At 37.5% G+C, this 22,014-nt stretch overlaps 1 protein-coding gene across 2 annotated transcripts in view; it reads left to right on the top strand.

Moving 5' to 3' along the window:
- The first annotated feature begins 53 nt into the window (after nucleotides 1-53).
- Nucleotides 54-22,014, top strand: part of RORB (RAR related orphan receptor B) — a 191,400-nt gene continuing 169,439 nt past the window's right edge. The window contains exons 1-2 of one of the 2 annotated variants that reach the window (XM_032290914.1): nucleotides 54-724; nucleotides 18,028-18,115. In XM_032290914.1, the coding sequence (XP_032146805.1) occupies nucleotides 18,106-18,115 (10 nt within the window). In that variant the 5' untranslated portion in view covers nucleotides 54-724; nucleotides 18,028-18,105. The remainder of the gene's footprint in view (nucleotides 725-18,027; nucleotides 18,116-22,014) is intronic. The other variant, XM_032290915.1, reaches the window with a different exon arrangement.

Here is a 22,014-nt window from a genome sequence, read left to right as displayed (position 1 = left end):
GCTGACAGCAGGCGGGGCCTGGAAGTCGCGGCCAAGCCCGCCCTCGCGTATAAGCCCCTCTCAGCGCTCTCTCTCCATCTCTCCCCTCTCTTTCTCTCTCGCTGCTCCCTTCCTCCCTGTAACTGAACAGTGAAAATTCACATTGTGGATCCGCTAACAGGCACAGATGTCATGTGAAAACGCACATGCTCTGCCATCCACACCGCCTTTCTTTCTTTTCTTTCTGTTTCCTTTTTTCCCCCTTGCTCCTTCTCCCTCTTCTTTGTAACTAACAAAACCACCACCAACTCCTCCTCCTGCTGCTGCCCTTCCTCCTCCTCCTCAGTCCAAGTGATCACAAAAGAAATCTTCTGAGCCGGAGGCGGTGGCATTTTTAAAAAGCAAGCACATTGGAGAGAAAGAAATAAGAAAAACAAAACCAAAACAAAACCCAGGCACCAGCCAGCCAGAACATTTTTTTCCACCCTTCCTGAAAACAAACAAACAAACAAACAATCATCAAAACAGTCACCACCAACATCAAAACTGTTAACATAGCGGCGGCGGCGGCAAACGTCACCCTGCGGCCAAGGCGTCCGCCTAAAGGGATGGTTTTCTCGGCCCAGCAGCTCTTCGCCGACCACCTTCTTCACTCGTGCTGAGCGGGATTTTTGGGCTCTCCGGGGTTCGGGCTGGGAGCAGCTTCATGACTACGCGGAGCGGGAGAGCGGCCACACCATGCGAGGTAAGCGAGTCTGCGGACACCCAGGCTCCCCGAGTCCGGCCAACTCCATCCAGAAGGGGAGATGGGGGAGGGGAGGGCACCCAGCCGAAGGGGAAAGAGGTTGCCCAGGCGCAGTTGCCGAGTTCGCTCTCGCAGGTGGGGCTGCAAATGGCCTGGGCGTAGAAAGTTGTGGGAAGGTGTTGCTGCCTCTCGGGAGTTCTGGAGGGACGCGGGAGGGCGCTTTTTTGGAGAGGGAGGAGAGGCTAGTTGGATCCGACCAGTCCTTGAGTTGCACTGAATCTTTTTTGCCTGTCGCTCTCGGGTGCGGAAGCGGACGCGGGATGGAGAAAGCCGAGGGAGGGATGCCTCTGGGCAGGAGCAGCTTGGAAGCCCCTGCGCGCAGTGGTCGCTGGCCAGGGTTGGGCGCGCTGGGCGCACAGGCGGGAGCCAGGGTGGACAGGCACGGGCACACACTCGCCAGGTTACGAGGCGCACTAGCGTCCTGGCCAGCAGGCAGGTCCCTTCGCAGGGGCAATAGGCAGAAAAGCAGTGCTGCGAGGCTGGACGCTGCTGAGATAACAGTTCGGCGCGCGCCTTCGCGCGGGCGCTGCGCCCAGGCCAGGTCCTCGTGCCCGAGCCCGAGCGGCCCAGGGAGTAGTGCGACCCCGGAAAAGTTGTAATGAGAAAGTTCTGGAGGCTTCGAAAGACCACGCTACTCACAGCCGGAGAGCCATGGGCTCCGGCTCTTTTGTCTGATAAAGGGGTCCGTAGTGGAAGGAGGTGCTGGGTGCATCCTCGGGCCAGGACCCTCGCAGCCGCAGGAGGTGGCAGCGGCGGGACCCCGGGGCGAGCTGGGGTCTGCGGGGATGTGCGCCAGGGGGTGTAGCTTTACACCTGCTTCGGCTGAACTCTGGGCCTCTAGAAGGGATGGCAGTTGGGCTCCGGGGAGTCACTTGGTCTCCTCTCCTACCTTGCGGGAGACCCCAGGTTTCCTTCGCGCTGTGCTCGGCCATTCTTCACGCTTTTACTGAAGAGCCAGGCAATTGTCCTCCTGACATTGGGGATCTGTGCAAGCCTCTGGGTGCCCACCCCCACCCCCGGTCTCTCTTCCTGGTCAGGCCGCGGTTCATCGGGGACTCTTCTCTACCCTTCGCACGTCCCCCTGGGTCTTGACAACAGAAAGTTAGTAACGGCCAGCTCCAGACTTTCCTACGTCCCGGACCCGGAAAGAGGTGGTCTAGGGAAGAAGCACTTGGGATGCAATCACTGGTCTTCTCCTTCCACTAGCTGTGATCCTCTTCCACTCACTCCCCCTACGCCCCGGGAGGAGCACCCCAGGAGGCAGCGGGTCTCACTCCCACTCCCTCTCGCACGCGGTGAGCCCCGAGCCTGGACTCAAGGGTTTGCTGGCTGGTTGCTGGAGTGTGTTAGGAAAGGGAAGAAGAAGAAGGAAAAGAGAGAGATTGTCCATGGGGGAAGGGGTTGACTGTAGATAAGAAACAAGAACGTCCTGATGGGATGGTCTTGATTGGCCCGCTCGCTGGGAGTGGGGCACCCTGTGTGCGCGCTGGCTCCAGCTGATTGTCCCTGTTGAGGGTTGGTTACATGCTCCACTGTCTAAATTCTTTCGAAAAACTATACTTGGGCAATTGGCGAGTACAGAACCTTTGCTTAGTAAGAGAGGCCCAGTCTTTGTTTTTCTTTTTCTGGCCCATCTCACCATCCCATCTATTCTTTCGGTTTCCCTTGTCCGGATCTGGAGCAGCCAATTCGTCCCTTCCCTTCTCCCCTTCTAACTTTCCCCCTGTGGCTGGGTTCGTACTTTCCAAAGGTCGGAAACTACGCGCCACCTCAGCTCGGACCCAGCACTAGGACTTAGGGCAAAAAAGCCGCTCACGCCCTGCAAGGTTAGAATGGAGAGCGGCGCGGGGTGGGGGTGGGTTAGTAGCTTGATCTAGCCGCTCCTGAAGCAGCAATTTGCAGATGACTGACCCGGTTCGCCACGGCGGTCGCTTTGAGAACTCCAGAAGCTTGAAGGGTTGAAAGCCAAGCGCTGGTCCTATGCTCACCTTGAGAAAACCAGTTTAAGCCCACACACCTATCCCAGAGGGCGCCAGCCTTGCCAGGATCCCGAGGACCCCTTACAACTTCTAACTTGAGACACCTCTCAGGCGGCCCATGGGAACGCGCTGGAGAAAATGTAAGCTTCAAAGATGGTCAGGTCGCTCTCTTGCCCTTCCTGGCTCTCCTTTCCTGGTCCCTAGGGTCTTTCCTCACGGACTCTTCCTATTTTCTGCGGACAGTGCCCTTCCACATTGTGAGAGACTGTTCAATAAGAATGGGATTGAGAAAAGATCCAGACTACTCTGACGTCCTGTGGAGTTGGGGGTTGAACTTGAGCGTGAACTTAGAAGTGAAAGCGGGAAAGGAATCAGCTTTCGCTCGTACAGGGCTATTAAGCAGCCTATGTTGGGAGAGGGGCCGTTTTTGATCTGGGCTTTACCGTGGGCCCACTCCATTTCCCTCATCCACGCGCGCGCTTTCCATTCCCAGGTGGCCCTCCTTAGCACCTAGGCTCCACAGTTTGCAGCTGACAACTGTCCTGGCTGGGGCTGCTTTGCGCGACGGAAAGGTGATCTAGGATTGAGTGGTCTCCCTCGGGGCCAATCCAGCAAACCTATTCCCTCGCCTACTCCTCCCTCGCCTAGGGCATTTAAAAGACTTTATCCCCAGGGAACCTACTGGGGAAGAAAAGGGTTAAGAGTCTCTGATCTCTGACGTCCTGGTCCTGCCCCACTGCTGAACTGAGTCCGGGACACAGCGCGGTGGCTTACTCTGACCGAGGTCGGAGGAAATTGTATTTGGTGGTGCACAAAGACTTTCATCCTTTGTCTGTGAGAAGGTACCACAGAAGTTCTAGAGAGGCTTCTCCATAGATTTCATTATTGAAAGGAGTAACTTCTGACGGGGAAAGGGAGGACCTTTAATTGGGCCCATCAATAAGTGAGAAAGAAGTGAGCCGAGGTGTGGGTTTCAAGGCTCCTTCTTGAAAGATCTGTGGGTGGTTTATCACACAGGGGCGCGGGAATGGTCGGATTTTTCATTCCTGCCTCCACGGAAAACACTGCTTCCAAAAACAGAGGCACAGATGTCGTCGCAATCAATAGGTGATTGTCGCTGGGGCGGATTAGAAATCTGGTTTTATGTTTGCTATAAACAAGGATTGGGCTTGGCTTTTTTAAAGTCTAGTTTTCATCTGTTATTTTCAGGTAGTTAATTTTTACTAAGTGCTAAACTTTAGAAAAGAGGCAGCTTGCTCTCAGAGGTATGGCAGCCCTTCAGAGGTATGGAGCTCAGAATGTCCTGCTGGCAAGGCCTTTAGGTTTCCTAAACAAGTTCTCGCTCTTAATTTCCTCCACAAGTTCTAATTAAATATTTCTAACCAACATTCCACCTCCTGCAATTAAAAAAACATTGCTGGAAGGACATCTCTGTTAGTAGTCCATTAATAATTGCTCATTAAGTAATCGTCAGTAAGCTGTCTTCATTCCAAGAAATGTTATTCAGTTTAAAAGGAATTCTTAAAGCTGTCATTCAAGTATTGTTTAAATAATATATAGTCGTAAAAATAAAATATTTTCTTAAATGCTTACATCTAGTGACTCTCTCCTCCTTCCTCCCCCAACATCATGGGTGAGTTTGTAACAAGTATTATGACACAGAAGTGCTTGGCATACTGGACTTCTGGGATAGGTATTAGTACCACTAAGGTTTACTTTTCTATATTTTCTAATAATCAAGAGTTGGGAAACCAGGATGAAAATGTAAATGAAGAAATTTTGAGCAGCAAACTTTATAAACATGAGGGACACAAGATTAAAACTCCTTTATTGGCATTTACTTAAAACTGACTAATCTTTGGATTTTGCATCAACCACAATATAGCTTTTGCTCATTGGTGAATGCCTAAAAGATGAGTTTTTGTATCATTATTAAAGTGGTTTTATGTGATCACTGAACAAATAAAAACATTATTTTATACTCTTAACCAAATATCAATGTTAACATTCACCTATTTTGGCAGCAATTTGATAACACTAAACTATGCAGCCATAAAAAAACTATTCAGGAGTTTATTTGCATAGATTACACTTTAAATTACATTTTAAAGTGTTTCCAAGCCATGAAGCCTAATTTTACTGCAGCAAAAATTCTATAGCACCAAAAATAGACAAAGTTTTTGGGTTGGTCTTCATGAAAATGACATTTAAATCTCGTAATAATACCTACACTTTTTCCCCCAAAAGTAGCATATACATAATTGTCAACAGGGATTTAATATGATTTGATACAGGAAGTTTTTCTACATAAAAAATATCAGTAAATTGTTTTCTCAGCTATGATGTCCCCTTTTCTAAACCTGTATTCACCTTTTAGAGATGTAAGACGGCCTACGTGGTTTTTATACCTTTCATTACAATGGTTTTAAGATGTAAAAGTGTAAATCACAGCACATTACTAGATTATACCACTGCAATGAATAATATACCTCTAATTTAAAGTGCATAGTATAGCATTCAATTAACAAAGTTTAATATTAAAATTTTAAAAATTATTAAGTCAAAAATTATTTTTGCATGGGTCTGCTGGGATTCTGCAAACTTATATATAAAGTGAGACTTAAAATTGTGAACAGTAACATCAGTGCACTGTGCATTGGTGAAGCCTAAGCCTTACAAGTAAACATATTAGGAAATAAAAATTCATTCCAAAGTGAAGACTGTCAAATTCCAGCCAAACTGAAAAACATCAAAGGTTCATGAGCACATATGTTGTGAGTGCAAAAGATATTAGTGATCGAGGTGACGTTCTAATAATATGAGGAGAATTTCTTAAGACTAAACTATTTCTGTGTTTATTCCACAAATAAAAAAAGAAGTAAAGGCTTTATTTATACTGGAATTAGTTTAGCATTAACAAAACATTTATTGTGATGTTAAAATATATAGAAAAGCAAACATTAGAAATGGAAATGGGGCTTAATAATTAATGTATGTTTTTTATCCTAGAGGTAGTTCTGTTATTCTCTCTATTCTTATCTAAAGGATAGAAATCAAGCAGACTAATGAAATAAGTCTTTTGTGATATAATGAATGATGACCTTTGAGGAAATAAGCACTCTAAACAAAAGGTATTATTCCTGTAATTTTGTAATCATCTCCCAATTACAGCTTTTTGCAAATATTTATCTTACTTTGAATAGAATCTCTGACTTAACAGAATCCCCAGCAGATAATAGCAGTCTTTGGAGGCGTCTGTTGATACAAACTGATACGCAATATGTATATGTATGTGCCTATAACCACCCACTCAGACAAGAAGAATGAATATTTGAGAGAGAAAATCATTCTTATCTTTGCTCTCACAATCCAGACTTCCAAACTCAAACATATTTAGAGAAACAGAAGCAACTTTCCAGAGCATTCAAAGGGAAGATATGAATACACGTGGTACTAGAGTCGCATAAAAAAGAAACTGTTAATAATGTCTATTTATAAATAATCTACACAAAACTCCATTATACTACCTAATGATAATTAGAGAGAAAGGGAATCAAAGAATTCAGGACTGCCAAGTAAATAAAATATTCCCTCTCAAATTAAGCAACAAATTCATAGATAACAAGGTTTATGCCATGAATTTGAAGGATGTCTCCTTTGTAGCGCAAGACAAAGGAAGCATAGAGGAATAAATATTGATTGAACTAATCATCTGATGAATAGAAATGAGATTTACCAGTGCACCAATATAATAGGCTATGTTAACTAGTTCTTTCATAGCGCATATGCTGCCCTTTCAACCCCTGACCCCATCCATTCAATTCTTAATGAGGGAAACCACAGGTGTTATAACGGCATTTATAGTGAATCAAGCTACATATAATAACCGTGTGGTTAACTAATGGCACTGGGGGTAGATTCTTATGAAAGGAAATATTGTGATCATAATGTGACAAAATTATTGTACATTTCAAACCACTCAGAATTTTGGCTTGCTCAGGTAACCTCTAAAATATATCTACGTGACCACTAATATCTCAAGACCCAGATTTGGTGGCTCTGGCTCTGTAATAAGTGCAAATTTATTAGTGTGTATCTCAGGAGCTAGAATTATTCAATATATGTACTACCCACATTGTTGTACACCTTGCATAGTAAGCATTTAAAACATTAAAAAGTAACAGGAGGTAAAATGTTTTATACTCAATGCATATTGCTTGGTTAGTATTTTATAAATATTGTAAATAGATTATAACTTTATAGTTATAATTAAATGATACATTTTGTGTTAAATTTACATTAGGATATTCTTGATATAGACATGTTTTTACAAAAGCCAAAGTGAACATCTCACCTTTGCCAAAATATGAGGCTAAAATCTTACTTTAAAATATGCTCTTAGGAAAGAACAAAATTAATTTGCTTTGACTTAAGCATGTTCACCTCTGCGTAGTAAATATTTTATTAATTGGCTGGGTATGCTGACATTAAAGTTAGTAGAATGGATATTCATTGATGTCATTTTTTGTTTGATTAGTTATCATATCATATGGTCCTGGCTTATATTTCTCTAATTTAGAGGAATCACGGACTTCAGTAAGGAAAGATCAAATTAATCTGGTTGTTCACTAAATTATGCTTTTCTTACTACCCTACTTATTACTTTGTGTTCATATGAACCAAATATCTTGGCACTGTGGAGTATCTGAAAAATTTTGGATGCTTAAGGAAAACTGTTATATAGATTTTACCTCATAGTCAAGCTTTTTTCAATAAATATTGCAATAAATTAATTTTAAATTGTATATTTCAAAAATTCTCACTCAACTGTCCAATATAGAATTCTTCTTTTAAAGACTGCTACACCATTAACTGAATTTCACTAGATTATGTTGTAATCATGTGACAACCACAGATATACAATATTTTAGGACTGAATTAGATGTACAAATGGTATTCTGAATTTAAGCACAAAATTATCCTTAAAAAAGAAACAGCAAGAGCTTTTTAAAAAGGCCTTGGCATTTATAACCAGAACTTGGCATGAAATAAATGAGTATTATTAGCTGCAAAAAATGCAGATTTATTTTAATTTTCTGACCAGCTTTATTTTGTTTTGTTTTGTTTTAATATTTTCAAATACAAATGTCTCTCCTTATCTGAAACCAACTAAGCTTGATCCTCATCTGTTCTGAAAACTTTGTCAAACTCATTGATCAACTCATTTTTAGGAGCCCAAATTAAGATATACTCTCAAGTACAAGAACGATACCATCTTTCCCAAAATGTTTCAGTTTTAATTTTAAAAGGGATAAGCTCAAAGATGTCATCTCTTACAGCCATATATGTAAATAGAAATGTACATGACTCACATATTTATTTATTCAAGATTTTTGAATACATCCACTCGAAGTAAGGTACAGGGCTGACCCCCAGGGATGCTCAGGTTGATAAAGCACAGTCAGCTGTGCAGTGGAAGCTAGGATCAAAGAGAAAGCAGAACAGAGCATAGCAAGGACGCTATCAGAAAGTCGGAATCGCTCTCCAAGGAGAAGTGATGTTTGAGATGGGCCTCTAAAGATAAGCAGGAATCCCTCTTTGGGTTAATTTGTTCATCATAAGTGAGGTCTATTAAATTACTGTTAGTTGTACTCCCAGTTGCCTTATATGGTCGGTGTTATGTGAAATTGAGTTTACAGTAGAACTATCCCAAAAAGAACATAACCTAATGCAGCACAAGTAACAGTATCGCTCTCAAAACTTTTAGTGGTAAAATTATTCTCAAGTGACAATTGAAAAAAAAAAAAACTCTTTAAGGTAATTTTTTAAATTACAAAAAGAAAATGCATTGAAGGTGAGACAAATATTAGTGTAAAGAAAAAGGTATGACTTGTTTTTTAAAAAGTATCACTAAGAAAAAGAAAACAAAAATACTTTATAATATCCTTATACATTTGTTTTTATAAGGAAAATTCTTACTTTTTTTTTAAAAAAAGGAAATAGCTGATATATATTGAGTTTCATTTTCTTTAATGTTTAAGCTATTATCTGAAAGTAGTGATATCTGCTCCAGAGAGATTAGATACTGGATGCTCTTAGATTACTAGATATCAAGTAGAATAAAATCCCTTGAAGTAATAGAGTATGTAGGCCTATCTGAGGGCCACAGTGATGTTCTTCAAACTCTTCCATTCCACATAGTTGGATGTAATACTGTACTCTGAAAATTAAGTTATAAAATCAACACATAGTGGTCTTGCTGAATTTTAACCTATTCTCTTTCTTCAGCATGTTTAAAGAAAGGAAATTCTGGAGACTCTTAGTAATAAAAACCTGAGTGTGAGAGGAAAATATTGGCTGGTTCCATCCCAGCACTATGAATGAGTTGCTGATCAAGTGAAAGTAGTGTCCACTACAGCCCCTAGTTAAAGCTCTATCATTTTGAAACAGTAGTTTGTCATTCTGGTCTTATATATTAGTTCTTATTAGCTTAGTTAACATAGGTCCTCATACTAATGTCTGATCTACTCCGAAACACTGGTAAGATCAAGTTGCTGGGACCACAAAGCTGAAAAACAGACTCTGGGCTGGGATAAAGTCACATAAACAAATGCTTCCATTTGAAACTTGCAGGCAGCCAAATTGTCACTCTTGGCCATAACCTTCTGCATTAGCATGAATCTCATCTTCAAATTTCTACATAGTGAGCAAGACCATAGAGTCATATCTTTTAAGTTCTGAAAAGCAAATACTTGTTTTAAATGCTGAACATTAACTAGAATTTATTAGACTAAGGAATTGTGCCCTTCTGTTGTAACAATATCCAGATAACATAGTGACTATGGTACTTCCAGTTTTTTTCTTGGAACTAGAAGAATTCAAGAAGTACACGAATGATTCCATTTCTTGAGGTTTTTCCAAAAAGGTGAAAGCTTGGAAGGCCCCTGTAACTTTTACTAGCCTTGATTAATCAGCTGTTTAATAAGACAACCAGTTTTCTGGACACTCATTCTCCCACCCTTTATTGCAATTTGTGTCTGGTGTTCCTATATTATGTGACAATGGACACATGCAACCACTTCATCTTATGCCTGGGCCAGTGTACTATTCTGGTCGGTAAATGGAGACTGAACCCTTGGAGAACACTAGTTTTACTTAAAGTGTTGCATATAACGTGAGTATAATGTTTTTACTCTAGCTTTTATGTAAATATGCATCATACTTAGTAAACAGTAAACCAATATTTTTGTTTTTCCACTAAAAAGCAATTTAAAGACAATCTTATTAAATAGGATCAAAATGTATTGGTGCCAGTAATTAGCTCTGAGAACATGAAATGCAGACATACTATTTTTATTTGCCTAGTATAATGAAAATAAGTGAAACCAGTTGTATTTGACGAGCTACATTTAAAAAGTTTCATTTTACCTATCGAAGGAAAGGATCACATAGTGCTTCATATGGGTTTGTAATTCTGCATTAGCATGAAAACTCATATTCTAAGTTTCCCAAGTAAACATTTTATCATATAGCTTGAACCAGAATAAACACTCAAATCATATTTTATCATCCAGCAGCTGTTGACTTCCAGAATCCAGAAGTAAACAATAACACATGAGTTTCAAGAACTTAGACATGTTGAGTTTCTAATGAATAATTGGCTTTCGTTATCACTGTCAGGACAAATAATAAAATTATTACACAGAACATTTCCTGTTAACTTGTATATAAATTGTGCCTGGCACATGCAAAGGAATTAAAGACTTTTAAAGAAAGGAGGAGAAACCTTGTTCCAAATTTCCACAGTTGTTGAGTATGAGCAAATGCCACACAGTCTGGTAGAACAGAGGAACATTTGTTCAGGAAAAACACATCATATCGTTAAGGTACATGTTTTTTGGCAATAGGTTGTTTTTTACAAGAATAAAATATTTTAAATAAATTATTTAGAATATTTTAGGATTCCAACTTAATAATCTATTTGCTCTAAAATTAAATTTAAAACAAACAGTTCAATATGCTGAGTTTTTCCCACCACTTAAATGCTCACTACTTTTTAATAAGCTTAATTCTAAGCACTTTTATCCTCGCATATATACTTTCATTCTTGTGATTTTGAAAAAAATAGTTAAGTACCAAAGGAAAAGAGCTTGTGGAGTAAATTATCCCAAGGACAACTCAGAAATATCAATAATGAGAATCCTAATCAGACAGCATTAGTACCCTTCCAGTTGTTTTTTTTGTTTATTTACTAATATTATTAAAGATCAGTTCTTGCTGTCACTCATATTAGAATTAATTAAAATTTATGTGATTGGTTTTACAAAGTGTTCTTTTGTAATAAAATAAACTGATTTGGAATTTTTTCCTCCAAAATTGTACTGTATCCTTATGTTCATTAATGATTGTTGAAAGGTTATATAACATGGTTGATTTGAGCGTTGATTTAGAGTGAAAGATATACTTTTTTAAAATAAAATAACACTTTAAAAGTAAAGGAAAATATCTGGCAGAGTTGTAGATGACAGCTTCTATAATGAAGAAGGCTTAAATGCACCTCAACGAATGTTAAATTTTGAGCATTTATGATGTCTAAGAAGCAATGCCCTGCAAGATAACAGTCTCAAGTACAACAAAATCACGTTTCTTATAAAAGTCTTAAGGAATTCCTTAGATAATATTTGATTCATTCGATTTTTTCAAATTTTTAATATGATTATGTCCTTTTTCCTTAAATGAGAAAAATAAATGACTTGGTCATAATTATTTGTTAAAAGAGACTGATACAAAAATTTGACTGGAAAGAAAGGTTCCTGCCTCCAAGTCTAGTTCTATTTTTATTAATCTATGCGCCCTCTCTCTCTCTCTCTCTCAGGCCATACTATTTTTTGCCACCCCTGTATTCGTAGTAGATATCCCTAATCAATCATGGCATTAATGCTTGCTAAGTCCAAATGCAACCTCTGCTACCATTTGGCCAGCATTGCCCCTTAAGATAAAACTTGTTACCATAACTCTCATCAGTGTTTTGACCACATAAATAACAGAGAATAATATAGTAAAACTGTTATTTAATCACAAGATCCCCTTGGGTAAACCATAGCTCTCCACAGCTTTCTCTCCCAAAATAATGATATGGCATTTACCAATCTCAGGAAAAACTAAAATAAAATAAGTATTATGGAAAAATCTATAGATTCTGAACTGGATCTCTCTAGTCAAAATAATAACAAATTCAAAGTATAAGTAGTAATTTGCTTGTCTTTCCATAATTATTCCCTTGGAAGTTCCAAATATTTAATTTTATAAACAAATATATCACCTTTTATATGGATTCCAAATTTTGAAAAAATTGCATATTTATAATTTTTTTCCTCACTAAGAATCTGTATCCACTTTAAGGAAGCAATTTTATGAGAAATAAATAGCTATGAAGACAATTGATGACTAAATTAAAAAAATTCTATTCATTCAATAACCAACATGCACTTTTGGTTTGTGATGTGAATGCACTCATTTGACCCTCAGCTTGTCAATTCTTTCCTCTAGTTTTTATGCCTGTCCAGAGGCGGGTCTCTATCTTCAGCTATAAGCATTTCAACGAAAAACCTGTATTAATAGCCTAGCATACCACCATTTATCCACCCGAGTTTAATTAATTTTGTCTGATTGACTGAGACTGGAACTCTCATCAATGCACTATTTATATCAAAGGCCTATTATCATCCTTCTGTGTTTCGTACAAGCATAAGGTGTTTTCTTAAGGAAAGAACCTTGACAACATTAAGAAGGTGCCATGTCTAATCTTGCCCAGCAATATAAAGAAACAAAATCAATTAAATTTGACATTAATTCTAAAGAAATGCAGAGTTCTGCTCCTCCTTAACGATATCGCAGTTTAATTTGTTTTGCATTTTGTCTGAAACTTAATATTCCTTACATCAAGTTATCATTTATATGGTTAATTTTTATGCTTTCAAATGAAGTTTATTTGCATTTCTTTAAAAGCACAGTTATTAGTCTACTGTGAGTGATTTTTCAGGCCTCTTTAGTGTAAACTGTACTGGAAAAAACATAGCTTGAGATAACAGCCCTACGCTGTGATTTATTCTGTAGGACTCCAATTGATTGTATTATAGAATGGTCTTGACACCCACAACTTGACTAAATTTGACCACGGTTGCTATTAGCAAGAAAATGAGCTACATTGGGTTTTCTTCATCTTATATTTAGCATCTACTGTGTTTAACAATATCGGGCTGGAAAAGACTGTACACTTATCTCAGGTGATTCTCTTTGTTTTACGGCATGTAAAGTATCTTCTTTGCTTGCTCCATTTTAGACATAGTGGTATGTTTTTTCATATTCACTAATTCTGTCTATTCTGCAGCTGCTCTTAAGGAAAATTCTGAAAACATTTAAGAAAGGAGCTATGTAAACCTGAGGAGCTGACAGACGCAGTCTCATCTCTACAAATGCAATAGCAGTTAGAATTTATAATAAAATCTTGCCTGTGTTTCCTACTCTGTAGTTCTCAATAAGCTTATGTAGCCACTGTCTCAATGACACACCCAGCAATCTTGTGAGATACGCAGGACAGGTCTGAATAGAAATCTGCCCAGAGTAGCCGAACCAAAGAAAACTCTAAAATATAAAAGGGCAGTTTTTAAACAGTTTTTAAATGCAGTTTCTACACTTCAAAAAATTGTACCATATCAAAAATATAAATATTTGGTTTGTAAAAAGAGGAAATATAAATGGTTAATAAAAAGAGCTCAACTTCACTTATTAAAGAATACAAACAGAATGAATAGCATAATAATGCTGTCAAATAATAGCAGTTGTGACGAATTGGACACCCTCATATTCTGTAGCAAGAATTTATAGGGTACAGTCTTTGAACTTAAACCCTTAAAAATATCATACTCTTTGGCCCAGTAATTCACCTTCTGGGACCTTTCCAAAGAACTAAAGTGAAAAAAAAAACCTTTATACTGAAAGATTTGTGCCTAAAAACGTATTGCGGCCTCACTGTGATGTTTTCAATAATATAGGGAAACCTTAGTTGTAATGCTCTTTACCACATACTTTTATGTAACATGTATTCACTGTGTATACTATTATATACTAATCATGTATTCCATATACTTCATTAGCATTAAATCTGTATATGTATTTAATCATGTATTTTAGGTACTGGGATAAAATAGTGAGCAAAAAGACATCATCCTGACCTCACTAAACTAACAGAAGACTAAAATCATCCTGACTTCACTAAAGACTAATAAAAAACTAAATAAAATGCAAAATTATATGTACTCTGTGACCTAAATTATATAAAAATCCATAAAAGAGCAATTGAAGAAAACATAAAAGTGTTGAAAATCACCCCTTGATATTAATATTTTAGGTAACTATTTTATTCTTTATTTTTTTTTCTATACTTTCAAATTTTCCCACACAGTCTTTGTAGATTAGTTTTAAGCGTCAAAGTGCGGGAGGCGTGGTGCCCCAGGCCTGTGGTCCTAGCACCTAAGGAGGTTAGGCCAGGAGTTCAAAACCAGCCTGGGCAACATAGCAAGCCCTCATCTATATAGCACAAAAAAAAAGGCGGGGGGAGAGAAAAAACAAAAAACGAAATGCGTCAAAGTGAATGAATGCTCAGTTACTCTGGCATAGTAACAAGGCTGTGCTTTATCTGTCACTCCTTGTGTTTCAGCTCATCCATTTGCCTGAGGTCATCTAGTATGACGATAAGGTTAAGGTTGAAAGTATCATAGCGCATTGATAAAATCAACTGATTTGATATTTGCACAACTACTCCTTCCTTCATCATCAAACATTTATCAAGGATCTATTATGCACCAGACACTATTTTAAGTTTTGAAGATACACAGGTGAATAGCATTCAGTCCCATGCTCTCAAGACCTTAGAGTCTGGTCTTCTTAAGAACTGTATATAATTCACAATAGGTACTAGAAATAGCAATAATACAAGTGATTAAATAATAATCAGAAGAAGAGGAAGTTTAAAAAAACTTTTTCCATCATTGAGAAAAGAAGAATTCTACCATATTAAATTCTTTAGCAGTGGATTAATACTGCGCTTTTTGTCTCTAAAGGCTCATAATTGGGGAAATTTATTTTAAATGTTAGAGGAAAGATCAGGATACTCATATAGAAAAATTAGTCAGCTTCCCTTCAATTTGTTTCCATTAAACTAGCTCATATCTATTCCCTGACAAAGCTGGAAGACTTTGCATTTCCTAAGAATGTTGAAGAATATCAACACGGACATTCCAGTTCTCAAAATATAAGATGGATGATGAATTGATTCTCATTGGTGGAGTTGTGAGAACACTTTAAATATTCCTTTGCTCTGTGATAAATGAAGAATCTCGATTTGCTCATAAGACTATTAGGAACTCATTGGTATTTAGTAGGGCAGAATCCATTATGATGTTCACTGCTAAAATAGTCTTCATATATTAGTACCTATACCCCTAATGCGGTGATTCAAAACAGGCAGTGATTTTGCCCTGCAGGAGATATATGACAATATCTAGAAAAATGTGGAGCTGTCACAACTGAGAAGATGCTGCTAATGTCCCATAGGTAAAGGTAAGGAATGCTGTTAAACATCTGCAATGTACAGGACAGCCCACAAAGCAAAGACCTATCCTGTCCAAAATGCCCATAATACTGAGATTGAGAAATGTTGCCCTAGGACTATATGAAGGTTTTCTGAATAGAATCACTTTAGGATCCTCAGTTTTCTTGTGCATCCTCTGAGAAAGCTGCTTCCTCTTTTCTGCCACTCCCTTCACAATAATCTCACTTCCACTCCACAAAAGAAAGATTGAACTCTCTCACTCATTTCAAATCTTATTATGTGCATGGTTCCTAACATAGAAAACTTCCATTGCAGTAAAAAACAGACAATTCGAAATATTGATTTTGATGCTGAGAAAATGAGTGATTTTAACGAATGAACAAAATCGTCTTTTGCAAGTCAGGTAGTTTCCTGTACTTTCAACAAAATTGAAGGAAGATCTATTCTAATTATCAGTTATAGGTCATTAAAAACAGTTTTTGATAATAGAATGCTAGTGATTTGAGGCATATCTCTCAGAATGAGTTTGAAGAAGTGAGTTCAATTGCTATGGCAAAATTAGTTTCCCTTTCCTCTTCATATTTATGTGAATAAATTTTTCAACACTTGTATTCCTAAAAACAAAAATATAAATAGAATTGATGTGAAACCCCATTACATTCTAGTAGTAAATAATAGTCAAGCAAAATCGTTATCAGAATTAAGTGAAAGTAAAAACCTCCCTCTGGTCTATTAAAAGATAAATTATCTGGCCGGGCACAGTGGCTCAAGCCTGTAATCCCAGCACTTTGGGAGGCCGAGGTGGGCGGATCACAAGGTCCGGAGTTCAAGACCAGACTGACCAACATGGTGAAACCCCGTCTCTACTAAAAAATACAAAAATTAGCTGGGCATGGTGGCTCGTGACTGTAATCCCAGCTACTTGGGAGACGGAGGTAGGAGAATTGTTTGAATCAGGACCGGAAGGCGGAGGTTGCAGTGAGCCGAGATGGCGCCACCGCACTCCAGCCTGGGCTACAGAGCGAGACTCCATCTCAAAAAAAAAAAAAAAAAGATCAATTTTCTTTTGATATTTATTCTTACACTTAGCATTAGGCTGACGCAAAAGTTATTGCAGTTTTTGCCATTACGGCAGCAAAAAACGCAATAACTTTTGCACCAACCTTAATAAATATAAAACATGTAATATATTTTTGTGATTTTTATCAATTGTGTTCTAGTGATAATGATAATAATTCAATCTAGAAGGAATTTTAATAAGATTCACAGAGAAAAAATGGTTCACAGAAAAAATGGTTAAATATAAAATATATACTTATTTTTGTTGGAGAGAGGTATAACCTAGTAATTAATAAAAGACTTTCGAACATGAGAATGTAGACATCAGAATAAAATTATAAGCAGGCAGTGAAAGTATGAATTCAAGGAAAAAAGTGGATATTATAAAATTTCTGTAAAAGAGTTCGTTTATGTATTTTCTTTTCAAATGTATGATATGGCTATTAAAACATTTTGAGATTTAGATTCCATTGGTATACTTAAATATATAAAATCTAAAATGACTCAAATATTACATTCTTTGCAGTGTTACTGTATATACTATTTAGTCTGTTTTTACAAAAGTTCTGAAATAAAAAAAGAATGCCATAGGACCCCCATTTTAGAGTGCTCTGCCATGGTTCTTCAGGTCTGTATTCACCTGTTATCCTTATTGCTTAGGAACTGCATCAGTCAAGTACTCGGCCAACAGCTATTTCAAACTCTTTCCAGAACCCAGAATAATAATTCATTCTTCATTAACTTTTCGTAGATGACCAGGCACAGTCATATCTGAGAGGCTTTGGATAATAGCTACTGCTCATTTCACCCAAGTTTTTAAAGTGCTAGTTTTCTGCAGAAATTGTGAATAACTACCAACCTCAGAATCAGCAACCCTGAGAGAGAAACAGTATCCTCCTCAAAGGAACACTTCAGTACATTCCGCTAGACCAATTATCTGCAAACTTTTCTGTAAAGCCCCAAATATAAATATTTTAGATTTTGTGGCCCATGTGGCCTCTGTTGCTCTGACATTGTAATGTATAATGTCAGAGTAGCACAAACATAGTAGTCAATATGTAAATGAACGATCATGTCAATGTGCCAGTAAAACTTTATTTACAAAAACAGGTGGCAGGCTAAATTTGAGTGGGTAGTAGTTTGCTGACCCCAACACTTGACTATCAAGTCCCTGAAGACAGGATATATGTCTTATTGAACTTAGTATTTTCATCACCTAGCACAGAACCTGAAACTCAATAAACGTTGAATAAATGAGTAGAAGTATTTAAGCCTTAAGAGGATGACAATATATTTAAAATATGCTTAATGATATTTATATAACATATATTTATATTTATAATTAGATATATGTAAAATTAATGATAGAGGAGAATAAGACAATTGTAAACCTCATCAAGCTTAGATATTGGCTAAGGAGCCCTATTTCTAGAAGTACTAGGCCGCTTGACCACAGCTGATAGAATGAAGCTATAGTATTCAATTATTTTAATATAATTTAATACAGTTATTTTAACATAATAGTGAATAATTTATTAATCCTCAAGTATAACTTCTCATGTATTTGTCTTTTATATTTTGAACCCCTTCAGGTCAGACAGCATTGAATCCCTAACACCAACTCTCTATCTTCTCCATAATAGACCACTGAAAATAAGAATTAATTGTGGATGAGGAAAGGTAAATCAAAACATGACCAATTAATAAATTAACAAACATCTAGTGTATCTACTATGCTATAAGCACTACATAGTTGTTGAAAAAGATCCAAGGAAGAAAATGTGTTTATTCAACAAACTAACACCATCATAGCACTTATGTGTCATGTTTGCCTCTAATTTCTAACAAATACTAACTCAGTTAATCCTTATGGCAAGTTTGTGATAAAACAGTATTAATTATTAGATCCATTTGATAGATGAAGAGGCTAAGGTACAGAAAGGTTAAGTAACTTGTCCAAAGTCACACATCTAGTAAATGGCAAAACTGGAATTCAGACACAGGCACTCTATCTCCTTCTCATCATTGCAAAATTCTGTCACTTTTCTTGCAAAGCCAAACCATGAGGTTTCAAAATGACAGATGCAAATTGTTAAGTAAGAGTACAACACACTGTGGCATTGCCAAATGACACTTGTAACCGATAAAGCTAGATGAGTTCAAAAAGAAGATCACTATCACAGTGATTAGGAAGAACTCTATGAGAAGTCACTTGAGCCAAGCCTTCAAATTGTGTAGAATTTTATTGACAAAGAACCACAGAGAAACTTTCCAGGTGGAAGGACAGAGGGAACAAAACCTTGGCATCAGAAATTGTGTGTGTGTACCACTCAAATGAAATAAAGCATAAGAGAGTGAACTAACATTGACTCTGCCCTATGTGGCAGATACTGCATTTGGTCCTTGACCTCCTAGGGGGGCTAGTTACAATCCCGGGCATGGTAGTAAAGCAGTCCAGGTACCAGTGCCACCTCTACCACTTACCGTGCTACTTAATTTCTCTAAGTCTCAATTTTTTGTAAAGTAAAGATAAATAATACCTTCATCATAGACTCATTGTAAAAGTTAAATCAAATTAAATAACATTATAATATGCTTTGCTTGCACCTGATATTTAGCCCTCATTAAGTGGCTTCTTATTGTTCTTGAATTTCTATTGTCACACACAAAAAAGTGAAGTATTGTAATCTCTACGTTGCAAATGAGAAAGCTGAGACTCAGAGAGTCTTAGACTAACATCTATAATATATGTATAATTACCCCAGTACAATAGGCCTCCAAGGGGGTTCTCATTGGGAAGCAGAGATTTGGTTATTAGAAGAAAGAACTGAGAGATGCTGAAATGTCAAAATAGGAGTTTTGTTGTGCTGAGATAAATTGAAAATGTTGGGGGCCTAACGTTTGAACTTTTTTAAAAAAAGGAAATCTGTGACTGTTCCTGTGTTTAAAACTTGCCTCTTAATGATTTAGGGGTCACTGAATAAAAACAGGAGTCAAGCATGAAGCAGAGAGGCAGTCTGGGGACTTGGCTTGGCATTCAGTGTCAGTAGTGTCAGCTTAGCTGACGTATCAGTTACCGCCCTAAAACCTGTCTCTTAGTAAATGTCCTCAATCCCACCTAACAGTTCTCAACATACCTGGTGCACTTGATTTGAGTCTGGTGTTTTTTTCCTTATATTTATTTACATTTGTTTAGCGCAATCTGGTTGAAAAAATTTATAGACACAACATTTACCAAATATAAATTGCAATGTTTCCTCACATACCATCTCACTGAATATTATTATACCCATTGTGTTTTTTACATAGCCGTGGAAGGCTGATTTGTTCTTTCAGGGGAGTGTTTTATGAAGGAGCTAACCCCTTTTCAATGGGAGCTAATTAATATTTTATTTTCTCATACTTTACACATAACTTTGAAGATTCTTCTAAGAATCTAAAATAGCTGAGTCTTTCCTCTCCCTCCGACTTAAAAAAAAAAATGCTTTCTATTAGAAAAACTCAAAATTTCATCTGAGTCTACTTTCAAACACACACCTGCAAAATGCATGTGTCATTTAAAAAAATAAAATTCTCTCATCATTTTTTTCTTAAAATAAATCAGTGTTTTTCTTCATCATTTCATTTTTAAGATTCCCTTTATTCCCATGATTCCAATGGTGTTTTCTGCTGTAACGAAAGGTACTGACATCAGGAGATCTAAATTGTGAAACTTATGTAACTTGCACTATACCCGTTCCAACATCTTGTAGTCTAATTAAATACAAGCCAAGTCAGTTGGCAGAAAGGTACGGCGTGGTGGCGTGGATATTAGCACCTTGTTAGCAGTCAAAACCTGCTTTCTCAGGCAGAACCTATTTCTGAATACAAAGTTTTATATAGATTAATGCTGTAATGTTTGAAAGGCATTTGATAAACTTATATTTGAATCCAGAAATAGAAATATTTTCTTACCAGACATTTTAATCTATTTTTTTTTAAAAAAAAAAAAAGCTAACCACATACGCTAATGGGCATTTGCCCAAAACCATTGTTTTCCTTTTTAGTGTTTAATTTATAGAAAAAGAAAAATTTATATTTAAAATATCTCTATGAAAGAAATGATCTTGGAAAAAATATTATAAGTGTCTAATACAAATAAAAATGTTATAAGGTTCATGTTCCCTGGCATTAGTTTAAATCTTCTTCATTATCATAGGTAATTCTTGTTGAACACTTACTATGTGAAAGGCACTGTGGTGAATACTTCATATGAATTACCTCAGTTAATCATCAGAATAAATCCTTGAGATTAGTAATATTACACCCATGTTACAGGTGAAGAAAATGAAGCACAGGGAGGTTAAGTCCTTTGTCCAAAGTTACCCAGTTATTACTTGAAGAAACTGGGATTTTAATTCAGATTTTTAACAGCTCTGACCTCCCCATTACAGACTTATGTCTGGAAGATGCTTCAAGCTGACCTCCTCCTCTGGGTCTGTCTCATTTGTCTCAGAGGTCCTTTCTGGGGTACACAACCTTCAGACACCTCCCTTACTCTTGCCAAGCCAAAGCTAAGTGAGTGGTCTGGGGAAATGCACTAATGTATCTTCCTCTTTAAGTCGTGCGTAATATGAAAGCTTCCCTCTGTGGCGCTGTTAATTGAACACGTGTAACGAGAGGATGATTGTTCAAAAACATTGGGAAGTATGTCTTTCTATCGAATGGGCATTTTAAAAACTGCCACCAATGACCACACACTGCAACCGGCCCTAAGACAACCTGTCTTAATTTGATACTGTGTGGCTCACACCCAAATACAAGAAGTATCCAACACAGTGGTACGTTGCTATCTCACAAAAGACAAACTATCTTTTGGGGATTCAGTGGAAAGACTTCTAGAATTTAAATCAGGAGGTATTTTGCTACCCTTACCCATGTAGCCTGAGCTAGTCACATCTTGGGCCTGCCCTCCTCATTTCTGAATGAGAATGTGGCCTGTGGTTGTCTCCAGAGTACTTTCCAGCTTTCAAAGTCCAAAAGTTCATGGCCTCCAGGATAATACTTTTGTTACATTGTTACAAGGATTTGTTTTCAGTTATTTTAGTTTTTGAGGGAACAGGGGCTTTTATAGACTAGGTAACCTGTCCCAAACCAAACAGATACAAGATGTGCCACTGGGATTCTACCTTAGAACCATGTAATTCCAAAATCCTGAACTACAGTGTCCTTTGTGATTTTAAGATCCAGTATATCTGTCCCCTAAAATATGCTTTTTCTCCAACTTGTCAGAATTACAGTTAATTTTTACATAGTCTCATAATCTTACAATACACCAATAGTACCATATTCATTAGAACTATAGTAAGGTAAGGGTCGCGTATATCAAAAGAAGAGTATGGTTGTTCTTGAATGCTATGATAAAGTATATTTTACAGAGAAATTCAGCCTGAATTTTATTTATACTCCAGTAAATGAGTTTACCTTATCCTTTCCTCAGAACTTATTTTCATAGGAATATGAGGTAAAAGCTCAAAGTCCTGAAAACTTGAAAGATCGTTCCAACCCATCTTGACAAAGTCAAGAGGGGGCCAGAAAGG

This window comes from Sapajus apella, unplaced genomic scaffold, assembly GCF_009761245.1.
Source record: "Sapajus apella isolate SASKATOON/1434 unplaced genomic scaffold, GSC_monkey_1.0 scaffold24, whole genome shotgun sequence".
NCBI lineage: Eukaryota > Metazoa > Chordata > Mammalia > Primates > Cebidae > Sapajus > Sapajus apella.
Note: the sequence above shows the minus strand (reverse complement) of the source record. Positions and strands in the feature narration are given on the sequence as shown.